This window comes from Hyperoodon ampullatus (genome assembly GCF_949752795.1).
Source record: "Hyperoodon ampullatus genome assembly, chromosome: X".
Taxonomy (NCBI): domain Eukaryota; kingdom Metazoa; phylum Chordata; class Mammalia; order Artiodactyla; family Ziphiidae; genus Hyperoodon; species Hyperoodon ampullatus.
In genome coordinates this window covers 132,526,910-132,539,280 of record NC_136913.1, presented here as the reverse complement: position 1 = coordinate 132,539,280, position 12,371 = coordinate 132,526,910, and the positions used below count along the sequence as shown (strand labels likewise).

The following is a 12,371-nucleotide window of genomic DNA, read 5'->3' as shown; positions in this document are numbered from 1 at the left end:
GACCGTCCGGTTTCTGCTCCAGTGGGGAGAGTGCTCTGAAGCCCTTTGCCTCCACTTGCATTGGCCTAATAACCACTCCTTTTAGCTTTCTCTTCTATTCTCAACATGGTTTTCAGAGCACCCAGACTTGCTGCCCAGGTTTAAACTAATGTGTCCAGAACGAAATACTCTGCTCCCTTGTTCACACAGCTGAGAGTCACATTAACCCCCAAAGAACTAAGATGCAGCTGTGCCCTCAAAACTCACACCGCAGGTCTCCTGAAGCTAGCGCCCATGTAGACAAGCACCCCAGAGCATCTCACCCCAGATGGGAACCCACCGCGGACACTGAACTTCCCGGAGGCGTACGTCCCCACAAACCGCTCTAGACCTCTCACCAAGGCCTTCAGATTCCTAAACATCCTCCACCACTGCGCCCTCTCCTGTCACTCACCTGGCCTCCAGCACAAGCAAAAGCTTCAGTGGCTCCCGTCGTCGAGTTTGCGCCCAGATGTGTCTGCAGATACTTAAGGGCTGTCAACAGACACAGGCACTGGCACCTCCTGCCCTGCACACCCACCACGTGATACTGAGAAACTTTCTCCTCTCAAATAGTTTGGAAATCACTTAATTTGTGATGAATCCCCTCTTATCAGTGTCTTGATGAAGATTTCAGAGTATCTGATCTCACGCCAGATGACAGGCCCAAAGGGAAATGTAACAAGACACACAACCAGAGAAAGAAAAGTAACCAAACATAAAGGAAAAGCATCAAATTTCAACTAGGACATAAAGGTCCCTACATTTTTAATCAAAATATATTTTCTGTCCTCCTAGTTTGAGATCAACAATTAGAAAATCCAACAGGAATACTTCAAAAATTTCATAAGTAAACTTTAATAAGTAAAAATTACAGCCTTCTCCCAGCAATGAAACTAATTCATTAAAACAAAGAATGGAGACATGGTTTTCTGGGGATTCTCTCACAGCCAGATGGATTTAGGTGCCTGCAGTGGTGCCTATATACACAAGCAGTGAAGAAGTGACTGGAAATAACTCACAAGATGGAACGACAGAGCCCTTGGCCAGGCCTCCATCTAGAAGGGAAATACGGGGTGACAGAGGAGACTGACACTAGAGTCCTCACAGGACACTGGAAAAATGATTACCCCTCAATAACATGACTCAGTTATATTTTTTTTACTTGCCCTATACCATTTTGCTGAGTAGACTTTTAATTTTTATAAACTTTTTTGATGAGGGAAGGGGGAAGCAAACTAGGAGAGGCCCATGATGTGAAAACGGCCCCCAGGAAAGAGCTGCGGATGCTCCCCGGGCAGTGCCGGGTCTGAAGGGGAGACACTCCAACCCACCTCCTTCACCGGTGTCCTTAAAACAGGACAAGATGGGATGACCGCGCCAGGGGCCATCAGCAAGGTCGCAGCAGCTGCTCCAACGCGCCGGACTCTCCGCCCTTTCCAGGATCTCAGGTTCATTCCCTCAAGAACAAAAGTAGTTATGTTTTCTCAATAAGGCTTTAATTCCTCCTCCCACCTGGACACAGTGCTTCAAGTGGCGTCCACTACTCAGAAAAGATCTCCACTTTTACTTTCTTCTTCTTCTTCTTCTTTTTGGTGGTGTCACTGTCCTGGGGGAAAGAGAAAGCAAGCGTCTGTTAAGCACCGCCACTCTCCCCAAAGGAAATCAGGGAAGTTCCACACAGTCAACTAAGCCTTTTCAGGATCCGTAAGGATATCCTGCAATACGCAAATTTTGCACATAACACAAATCCTGCGTTTTCCACGGACGCCCCAGCATTTAGATCCCCCAGCTATGCACCCTCCCCACCCACCATCAACACAACCCTAACTCTGAGCCGTTACTATGAAAAGCTGGGCCCATCCCCGTCCTTCCCAGAGGGCAGCTCCCCGAGTAACCAAGCCGGCACCAGCAGGCAATTCCTTCCCCTTCAAGGACAAAGGGAGCCCTGGGCCCTGGACGTGTTTGTACACACCCCATCTCCCGGCTCGTCCACACTCTCCAGAGCAGCTTTGGCCTTCTTGTCTTTCTTCTTCTTCTTTTCCTTCTTGACCAACTGGGGAGCCACTGGAGAGGTTTCATCACTTTCACTCTCTCGCTTCCGCTAAGGTGGAGACAATTGATCAAATGTTAAGATCCTGGGCAAATGCGGATGAGAAAGTTTCAGTAAGTCAAAAAGGGAGGAGCCAGCAGAGAAGATGCTGATTGGATCCAACAGGAAGTTTTCAAAGACACCAACAGGGCCTTGTTTACCAAGGATTCAAAGACCAGGAAGCCAGGGGCACAGCAGGAACGCCGCGCCAGAAAGGCCACATCCTCACTGAAGCCAAAGGCAGGGCCGTGCCAGAAAGGCCACATCCTCACTGAAGCCAAAGGCAGGACCGCATGCCCTCCAGGGGCGCTTCCACGAGTCCTCAGAGAAGACAGGCAAAGTGCAGAATCCCCGCCCGCGGGCCCCAATCAGGGCACAAGCAGCTCTTCTCAGGACACTCCGTGCCACCCGAGGTACAGACAAGCCACCCTGCAGTCTAACACCAACAGCCCCCGGCCCCCGAGCCGAGCAGCCACAGCGTGCTTCCCGCGGACGGTCGCAACCCTGAGCTGGTGCCGTCCGGAGGGGTTTGTCTGGCCCCAAGTGTCACAGCCTCTACTTCAACACACCTGTGCCACCCCTTGACCCAACTCTGTTCCAGGGTCGTGGCCTCAGCTGAGCCCACACCCCTGCCAGCAGACACGACAGGGAACGTGAACTGGAGCCTGCAGAGCCCAAGGGGGGCAGGAAGGCCCACCCCGCTGAGCCAGCACGTGTGGCTGGACAGAACATGGTGAAGCCCTCAGAGCACGCCACTCACCTTTGGGGCTTTGACTGCTTCGGGAACTACCTGGAGGGCTTTGACGTCTTTCCTGGCAGAATCGCTGAAAGAGGAGCAACAGGTGAGAGCTGTTCCCAGCAGATCTGGCAAGTCTAAGGCCACCATCAACATCCTGACATTGGACAGAACAACTCACCACTTGCTGTCGCAGACTGACTCCTGCTGGAGTGCCACGAGCCAGACTAGAAAGGGTTAACTGTCCGTCGTGCTGCTCCACACGCCCCAAGGCCAGTCCCCTCAGGTCCTACACATTTCCCCCAAACTAAATCCACCCCTTTCCCACGTCTGGGCTCCCCGCCTTCCCCTCCTCCCCTGCGGTCACTATAGCACTGCAGCCAGCGTGCCCTCTGCCCACCACACGGCTGGGAAACATCCCGCCCTTACCTGTAGTCCACGTACTCCTGTGTCCAGGTGGCAGGCGTGTTGTCCGTGGGCTTGCCGTGCTTGTCCAAAAGGCCCTGCTTGATCATCAGCCTCTTCTGACTTGCCTGGTGGACCGTCAGGGTTTCAACGTTAGAACAGTGTCGACACATAAAGCAGGTACCATGACCACACACACACAGCAAATAAGGTGCCCCCTTGGGGGTTCTCAGCAGAGTGCTCCAAACTCACCCTCCCTCTAATAGGAGCAAACATGGGACTTATCAAAGGTTGCAAACCTTTATGTACCAGTGGGAGCCTCTGCAGTGTCATTCTGACCACAGGGCCTTTGCACATGCTATTCCAGCAGCCCTGGACTCTTCCCTCCCCCCTTCACCTCAACATCTAACACTACGTACCTCACACTGGCGTGGCTCAAGATCCCTCACCCTGACTCCCCGACCAGGCCAAAGCCTTCATCGTGGACTCCTGACGTGTTAGGCACCTCTCCACACCCCTTCATAAGGCCCTCACCACGCCACTGTGCAATTTCAGCATTGCCTATCTACTGTCCCCCTTAGACTGAAATCTCTAAGGTCTGAGACAGGCCCATTTCTACTTACCATTGACTCCCTAGAGGCCAGCACAAGGCAAGGACGTGGCAGTGGACACACACTGGGAGCTGCCCGAGTATTCAACAAGGCAAAACAGAATAAGGCAGCAGGGCACACGCCCAGTCCCACTTACTTTTGGACCTAAACCCCACTTCCGAGGGTAAGTGTCTCTCTCCATGATCACTCTCTTGATCTTGGCTACGATACCATGGTCACAGGTGGAGATCACTGCCGTGGTCATTAATGCAATAGCTGCAGGCGTTGGAAAGAGATAAAAGAATGATTTGAAGGGGAAAGACTTCATAATCAATGAGCCCGAATGCCACTGTTTTATACAACTTTTAAAAACCTATTTAAAACTCTTAAGCTCTGCTGCCTTGAGGTTTCCTTTGCTGAGGGTTGCATATGGAGAAAATCCACCATTAGGGGAAGAAAGTCTGTGAAATCAAGTTACTTATCGAGTTCAAAAAATACTGACACTAATCACACTCATAAAAATCAATGCTTCCTAGGTCCTCAGAAGGGACCTCTTAATAAGTAAATCAGAGCTATTTGTTTAACCTGTGTAATTTGCACAAGAAATAAAGCATGTCATCAGGATTCCTTTTCAGCTGTGAGCAAGCAGCCAGAGGGGAAGGGACAGCTCAATAAGGAACCCCAAAGACACGTGTGTCGTGCCTGGAGCTCAGGCCACACACAGGGACAATCCAACAGTAGCTAAACTTTCACAAGGTAGTGCTGCAAGCAGACAAGGAGTGGACTGAAGGCTGTTTAATTACCACAGCCATTCGCCCCCCCTTCATGGATGATTTCCTCTTTTCACTGGAGAGCTGAAGAGAGCCAAACCGCTGAGACACAGCTCCTAACAGCAGCAGGCGGGGCAAGAGGAAACCCCACTTACCTCCTTGCTGCCTCCGCGTGTCTGACATGACCCTTTGCTGTGACCACCCCGACAGACCCCAAGTAACACAGTGATCAGATCAACCCCAGGGGCCAGGCCTTGGGGAACCCCTCTTAGTGAGCCTGGCTGTGATGGCGCAGGAGGGACGAGGGCACCTCCAGCTCTTACCCATGCAGATGGCCTCCCCTTTGGTGGTGATGACCACAATCTCCTGATTGACTTCAATCCCGTCCTCGTATCGGAGGACGCCCGGGAGCATGATCTTCGCCCCATAGCAGATTGCGTTCACCTGCAGGGATGGTGGCCCTGGTGAGTGCCCTGGCCCCAGGCAGAGCCACCGCCCTCCGCCCCACCCCCACCTGTGACAGAGGATGAATGACATCCACAGCCACTGGCCGCAATCTAGTTTATGAAGGGACTCAGGGTCACGGCAACCACCCACCACAGGCCAGGCGCTTCACGCATGTCGACTCAGAAGTGTTAGCGGGGACTGTAAATAGCTACTCCTTCCCACAGCACTTAGAGCTGCTTTCAGATTAAACCAAAACCCAGCCTCAGTTTTCTTTAATTGCTCTTCTCTATTTCTCTAATCATTAAGGGGAAAACCCCTGACAGAGCTGGGAGGTGTATCAGATTTATTGGGAAAACTGGGTAATAACAGGTTCCTAAAGTTAACTCACAAGCAAGACTGCCAAGGCCAACTCTCCCCGAGTTCAAGAGCGCTCCATGCGTCCAACCCGCCTTGTCTTCACTCACCATATTCCACCTTCCCTTGAAATTCACCCAGAAACGACCAGTTTGACCCCAGCACAACGGGGGATCACATTTTGCTCTGTTTTATGTGATTAAGTTTTTTCAGTCACTATAGGGGCATGTTTTGGTATGCCTCATTGGTTTTTCTGTCTTTTATTACAAACTATAACATCTATACAGTCATCAAACATCTATATAATTTAAGATCTGAATATGAACGAGCAAGCTCAAATTATTAAATATATACAAAAATTTATATCTTTAAAAGTTAGAAAAAATTTTTATTGCTACTTGTTTAACAATAATTGATTATGCACTAGGCCACAAAGCATCTTAACTTATAGAAGGCTGTATTCTCTGACCATAATACCATTAAAAATAAGGCTATTTACAATTCTGGACTACTCAGCCTTAAATAACTACTAAAGAGGAAACCCAAAGCAACACAAATAATTGCAGATTTCCTTTCATCATTAAGATTACTCTCTCTAAGGTTATCTAGTAAGTATACTAAGAAAAAAAGCTTGATAATCTCTGTGACGTTTAGCTTTTATGGCCTCAAACTAGCATTTATTTAAAAAAACAAAGCCTTTAATGGAGAACTAACTTATCGTATCTCTGAAACTCTCTAGTCTCAACCTTTTATCCCCATCAAAACAACCTTTTCTAGCAATAATTTAAATAAACCAAGGTGTCTCAGGCACATGCAGAACTACCAGTTTACGAGAGGGCAAAGTTTATGTACCACTGATAGTCTATTTCCTGAACGAAGTTACTTACTTTTAAAGTATTTGCCTTATTTCGAAATGAAATTAGTCCTAGCATTAAACTTCTACTTTAATTTATATTTGTTTTTGATTTAATAAAAGGTTAATCATAAATGTTTCCATTAACAAAAAACAAATAAATGAATCTAGTGTCCAATCTACGAAACCAGAAAATAAACCAAAGGAAAATAATAGTTACAAGTTCACAAAGCCCAATTTCATCTCTTTAAATAGAATGAAGTGTTCAGGACACAGACCACATCTCATCTCTTGAGGTCACATTTTGTCCAAACAGAACTTACTGCACTGTCTTTCATGACCAGCCGTTTATGAGACGTCAACAGCTTTTCCAAAGGGTAAACAACTCGCCGCAGGTAACTCTCATCCTTGTGGTTGTCATACAGCCACTGGGCATCCAGCACATCGTGCATCGTCACCATGTGGTCCTGGAAAATAGCCACATATGAAAATTACTCGAGTGCCATTGTATCCCCAACAGGTAAATGGACCTCACACTTCCAAACACAGAATGAATTTCGTCCCGTCTGCTAGTCCAAGCTCATTAGTCTTCGGTCTCTTCGGAGTCAACTCTTTACCTGTTGGTCTATTAAATCTAAGCAGGTGTACCTGTAGGCTAGGAGGTAAATGAATAGAGTAATGCTTTCCATCCAGTCACCCCCGCCAGCCTGTGTTTCAATGTCCCAAAGTTTAATTAACAGAACAGGGAAGCTGCCCTGAACTGAACTCAACACTTTGGAAACTGCCTTTTCTTGGATGTGAAGCAGGTGGAGTTCCAAGGGCTGGAGGACCTAAGTACCAGCCGGCTCTAAAACTCTCAGCCCCGCAATGACGTACCTTTTCACTCATGACTCCAGAACGAACCCGCCGGAGTTCCTGCATCTGACCACCAACTCCCAATAACAAACCAAGGTGTACACACAGCGTCCGAATGTAAGTGCCGGCCTCACAACTCACCCAGAAGATTCCTAAGACACATGCAAAAGTAGTACATATTTTCCCAAGTAAACACATCACTGGTTGAGAAACCCAGAGTTATTCTCTATCTGCACCAGCAAAACTAGAGACAACAGACACAGGCCACGACTACACCACATACTAAAGGCATCTACTTTTAAGAGACTAATTCTCAAGAATTCACTCCTTTGCACGTGTGCTCTACATGGGCTCAGCGCCTCACAGGCCTAAGGACCCACCTAACCTCCTTTCCGGGTCGTACTCGATCATCCTGCTCTCGTAGATGGTCCGCACTCGGAGCTGCCTCTTTACTGCAGCGATGAGCGGGGGTCGCTGGAATAAGGCACCTGTCAACGTCTCTAGGGCCTGAGAATAAGCACAAACCAAAACAAAGATTCACTGCACGGACTCTCAAATAAGATCAAAGGGCAGATTTGGGGAGTTTAAGGGCACACTTGAAACACAAAAGGTCTCTTTCAATCATTTAGGATCTAAAAGGGCCTTTCAATTTTTGATTCTTTCAACTACACAGGGATGGCTCAGTGCTGAGCAGAAGCCTCTCCTCAGAAGGGACATGAGCAGGTTGGCCACGGCAACCCCCTGCAAAGGGCGAGGGCCTCAGAGACCCCAGTTGCTAACAGGTGCCTTCCCTACAGTTACAGACTTACCCTAGAAAGCTGAGTCCCCCCTTCGATAGCACTGTGCAGCCGGACAATTCCCACATACTCTTTGCCTGTAAAATGACAAAAGAGTAGTCAGGTGTGGCCACTGAGTTTTCTGTATTTTCTATATGCTTATATCACTCCCATTTTGTACAGCCAGAAAAAGCAGGCAGTTTGACCTCCTGTTTCTGTAAAATTTGCATTAAGACAGATTTCATGGTGCAGATGTGGGAAAGGAATGAAGACGCTATCTCATCGAGAGCTCAACTTTCAACGTGCTGACAGGGACAGTCGGAGCACCCGTGGAGAGCCTGCCTGGAGATCACCTTAGAAGGTCAAGTAGAATTCTCCCCGATGCCAATGAAGGAGAGGCACTTTAGGCAGAAGCAGCAGGGCGGTTAGAGGAGCGTGGAGTGACAGGCCTGGAGCTGGGCTCAACGTGTGCATAAAAAGTACCTAGAACTCCAAACAAGGCAGCCCCACCAGGGTCTGGCTGAGGACAGAAGGCACATACACACCAAGAATATCTCTTGCTTCTGTTTTCTGTTTTTGTTTTATGATTTTACTAATGAAGAAATCATTTCTGAGAGCCAAAGTGTAGAAAGGAAAGGAAACACAGAAAGCCTTCCAATCTCAAAGTAGCCCTGTCTTCCCTCCCTCTCCCACGTACCTGCGCTCTGCTGGGATTTCACCAAGCGAGTGGCTCGTTCAATGCACACTATTAAACAACCAGTCACCTTGGGATCCAGGGTACCACTGTGTCCTGTCTTCTCTACCCGGAGTATTCGCCGGATCCAGGCTACCACCTCATGGGAAGAGGGGTTGGAAGGCTTGTCAAGATTAATGAAACCTGTCCTAGAATGGGAAAGAAGTTACTGTGTCATCGGCTCTGGTCCTCTAATGAAAACTAAATCTGAAGAGTAAAAAAGAGTTTACCATGGGTACAGGATATCATATTTAGGGCAATGCCACCACTACCTCTGTGAATAACTGACGTGAAAGGGTCATTGTGAAAAGAACAGAAGTTTGAACAGTGCTGTTCCCAACACACTTACCTGATATAGTCCCCAATCTCCCTCTTCAGAGGATTTGAACCACAAGGAAGAGGCGTATAATGTGTTGTCCTTACATTTAGCTTATCAAAGTTCTAGAAAGCAATGATACAACACAAAACAAACAATAAATCATTAACATGTGGAAAACAAGAGTCAGGACCACCATGAACCATGATATGGTGACGCTTCAGGTTCTTGTTTTAGATCTTGCTCCTGTATTTCCATTATGTGCTGTGACAAACTGCTAAGCCTCCCCACATGCTGGAAAAATTACCTATATGAGTAAGAATAAGACAAATTTGATCCCTCCTCCAGAAAGACCTCTTGGGGTACTACAGAACAAATTGGGCTTCACTGTGCAGGCTTATGAGTAAAATATGGACTAGCTTTGATTTTCTCCGGGACCAAATGGAGGGGGACTGGCAACACGGCTCCACAAACCTGACCAGCCTGCACCTGCCCCAGGCGCTCCTATCCCACTTTCCTCACATCTGCCCCTTCTCACTCTCCTTTCCAGGGCTCCACCACCAGCCTGAAAGAGCTCCTGTCAATGGGAGCCCATTAGCTTCATCTTGGTACTTTCCACAAGCAGCAATGATTTTTTAAACTGTATCTCCCACCCCTAGATTTTAAGTTCCATGACAATAGGGACATTGCCAACCTGGTTTACCAGCAGGTAAAAATAAAGAACCAGATGCTGTCTAAATGGCAGACACATCTGGCCAAGCAGAAACTCAACTGTATTGAATTCTATATGCAAATCTCTTTTACCTCATATTTAGTGATTTATTCAAACAGTTTGTCAAGGAGTCTTTCAATAAATTTACCTCCTAATCTCGTAGCTGACGCCCATTATGTCATTTGTGAAACTTGTAATTTAACTCATTACCGAAGTACCCTAGATAAAACCCAACACGATAGCCAGTAACTTCTAGAGAGCAAGTTAACACGCCAGGCACTGGCCGTATGCTCTCAAGCATGTTCTACTCCACAAACCAGTACAGGTCTGTAAGGTGAGGCTAAGTACAGAAGTTGTGAACGAATTGTTTATAAAATGTGATAGCAGTGTGACACTGTTGTGAAAATTACCTGTATTCTACAAGTGTTGGGTACATTGGAAATAAGGGGAAAAAAACCCAAACAAACCCTGGTCCTTCATCTCAGACACCTCAAGGAACAGTGTTTTAGGCGGCCTCATCTAGCATTTCCTAAGCCCAGGATGCACTCTCAATCAACTGTTTAATACTCAAAAACAATGTAAAAGCCAAGCGTTGACCTGATGCGAAACACATACCTTTAGCAACAGGGGCCACTGAGATGTGTCCAACTGAGCCACTTTGGATTCAGGTTTGATGAGAAATTCTTCAGCGTGTTGTATTTCCTTCCACAGGACAGAAGCACAGCCTGTTAGACTTCCCACCTGACTTTGAACAGTTCCACTACTACCACAGAAGTCTATGCCTTTGAAATAAAAAGTAAGGTAGTCTATGCCTTTTCCCTGGGACCTCCAAAGGAAAAAGAAATGAACAAAGAACTGAGAAGTGTAAGTGAAGTGCCACCAAGACGGGCACAGCAATTTTAAGAGAAAGAGGGATAGTGGGTCTGATAAGAGAATTTCAGGGAGAGCAGTTGGTGTGGCAACATTTAGCAGGGTGTGCCTGACAGCAAAGACCCAGGCTGGCGGGCGTTGTGTACTTTCTACACAACGACCACTCAATTACAGCCCATTCCTCCAAAGCCTTTAAAAACAGTTCTTTCCTGTAATCTGTCATCTAAGAAACCTCTCTTTTCAGTCAAAGCAAAGGACAACATATTCGTACTCACTGCTACATCTTCTTCTGGTAAGGATTTCCGCTCCTTTTTCTTCTTATGTTTCTTCGGTAAAATAAGTACTTAAAAAAACACACACACACAAGAATTAGGAGTTTTCCCCGAAAATAAAGACAATGAAGTTTAAACCAAGGGTAGGTAGAAAATGGATGCTTGTCTAGGATCACAGGGGAAGCCGCCGCGTGTCAGGCCGAGTGTGCGGGGTGCACAGCAGCCGCACGTGTCGCCCTCCATCCCGGCTCACCACGTGGCCGAGCGGGGTTGAAACGCCCACGGCGCTCTGCCCGCGGGCCCGTAAGTTCCGTAAGCGACCGCCCAATGGTCCCCGAGGGTTGGTGGCCCCTAGAACTTTTTTTCGACTTAGCGCTCCGCGCACGCCCGAGCCCCTTGGCCCCTTTGCTTCCCCTCATCGCGCGGCGCTGACCGCGGCGTCCGAGCTGGCGGCGGCGGCCCGGGCCCGGAGGGGACTGTACCGTCGGCGGGAGGCCCGGGCTGGCGTCACGTCACCGCGGGGGCCTCTCGCTCTCTCGCCCTCACCCGTGGAGCCAAGGCCAAGCGATCAAGGTCGGCAGGAGGCCCGGCAGCTGGAGCTAGCGGAAAGCTCGGGCCTTGAAGTTGTCCCCCCACCCCCGGCTCCCCCAGCCGGAGGACCTGGCCCCGGCCCGCGGCAACCCGCCCGGCCACCCGCGAGAGAACCACCCTCACCTTCCACGTCCGCCATGTTGCCCCGCTGAGCCTGCGAGCCGCGTGGGCCAGCGCCGAGGAAGCTACACCGGACTCCCGCCGCCGTCAGGCCGCGCCGCTAGGGCCCGCCCACCTGTGCGCCGCCCCGTGCGTGTCGTGAAGCGGGGCGGGGCGAGGCCGGGCCGGGCTCGCGGGGCAGAGCCCCAAGTGCGCGCGGGACGGCTGCACACTCTCATTGGCGGACGCGGCCGGGGCGCTGGCGCGTCCGCGCGTGCGCCTTGAGCCTCTCCCCGCCTTCGGCGGCCAGGTCTAGGAGAGCCTGCGCAGCTCGCCTGGGCGGCTCGTAGCCTGTGGGCGTGGCCCGGCCGCGGTGCACTCTCCTTAGCTGAGATTTTACCCGGACGGGAGCACACGGGCACCCGCCTGAGCGCTCCTTGCTTCCTCGCAGACCCTTGAAGGTGGCTGTCAGATCAGTCCCGATGGCAAAATGAAGACGTTGAGGCACATAGAGCTTGCACGTCCTTTGCCGCTTGTAATTCCCATCCAGCTAGAGCGGCACTGGCGATAGAAACAAGAGTGCGAGCCACTTGTGGACTTTTAAATTCTCCAGCAGCCATTTGGGAAAAAAAGTACAACGTTAAAAGTTAAATCGGGGCTTCCCTGGTGGCGCAGTGGTTGAGAGTCCGCCTGCCGATGCAGGGGACACGGGTTCGTGCCCCGGTCCGGGGAGATCCCACATGCCGCGGAGCGGCTAGGCCCGTGAGCCATGGCCGCCGAGGCTGCGCGTCCGGAGCCTGTGCTCTGCAACGAGAGAGACCACAACGATGAGAGGCCCGCGTACCGCAAAAAAAAAAAAAAAAAAAAGTTAAATCGATTTTA

General features: G+C 49.6%; 1 protein-coding gene across 1 annotated transcript; it reads right to left on the bottom strand.

The window, feature by feature from the left end:
* Positions 1 to 856: 856 nt before the first annotated feature.
* On the bottom strand, positions 857 to 11,544 carry DKC1 (dyskerin pseudouridine synthase 1). The gene is made up of 15 exons (XM_079726867.1): positions 11,514 to 11,544; positions 10,803 to 10,870; positions 10,273 to 10,359; positions 8,979 to 9,070; positions 8,594 to 8,778; positions 7,930 to 7,994; positions 7,501 to 7,627; positions 7,142 to 7,272; positions 6,589 to 6,732; positions 4,935 to 5,055; positions 3,999 to 4,117; positions 3,276 to 3,379; positions 2,871 to 2,934; positions 1,994 to 2,122; positions 857 to 1,627 (listed from the first exon to the last, which is right to left on the bottom strand). The coding sequence occupies exons 1-15, from the start codon at positions 11,527 to 11,529 to the stop codon at positions 1,562 to 1,564; spliced, it is 1,518 nt and encodes a 505-aa protein (XP_079582993.1). The 5' UTR covers positions 11,530 to 11,544; the 3' UTR covers positions 857 to 1,561.
* Between the last annotated feature and the right edge of the window lie 827 nt (positions 11,545 to 12,371).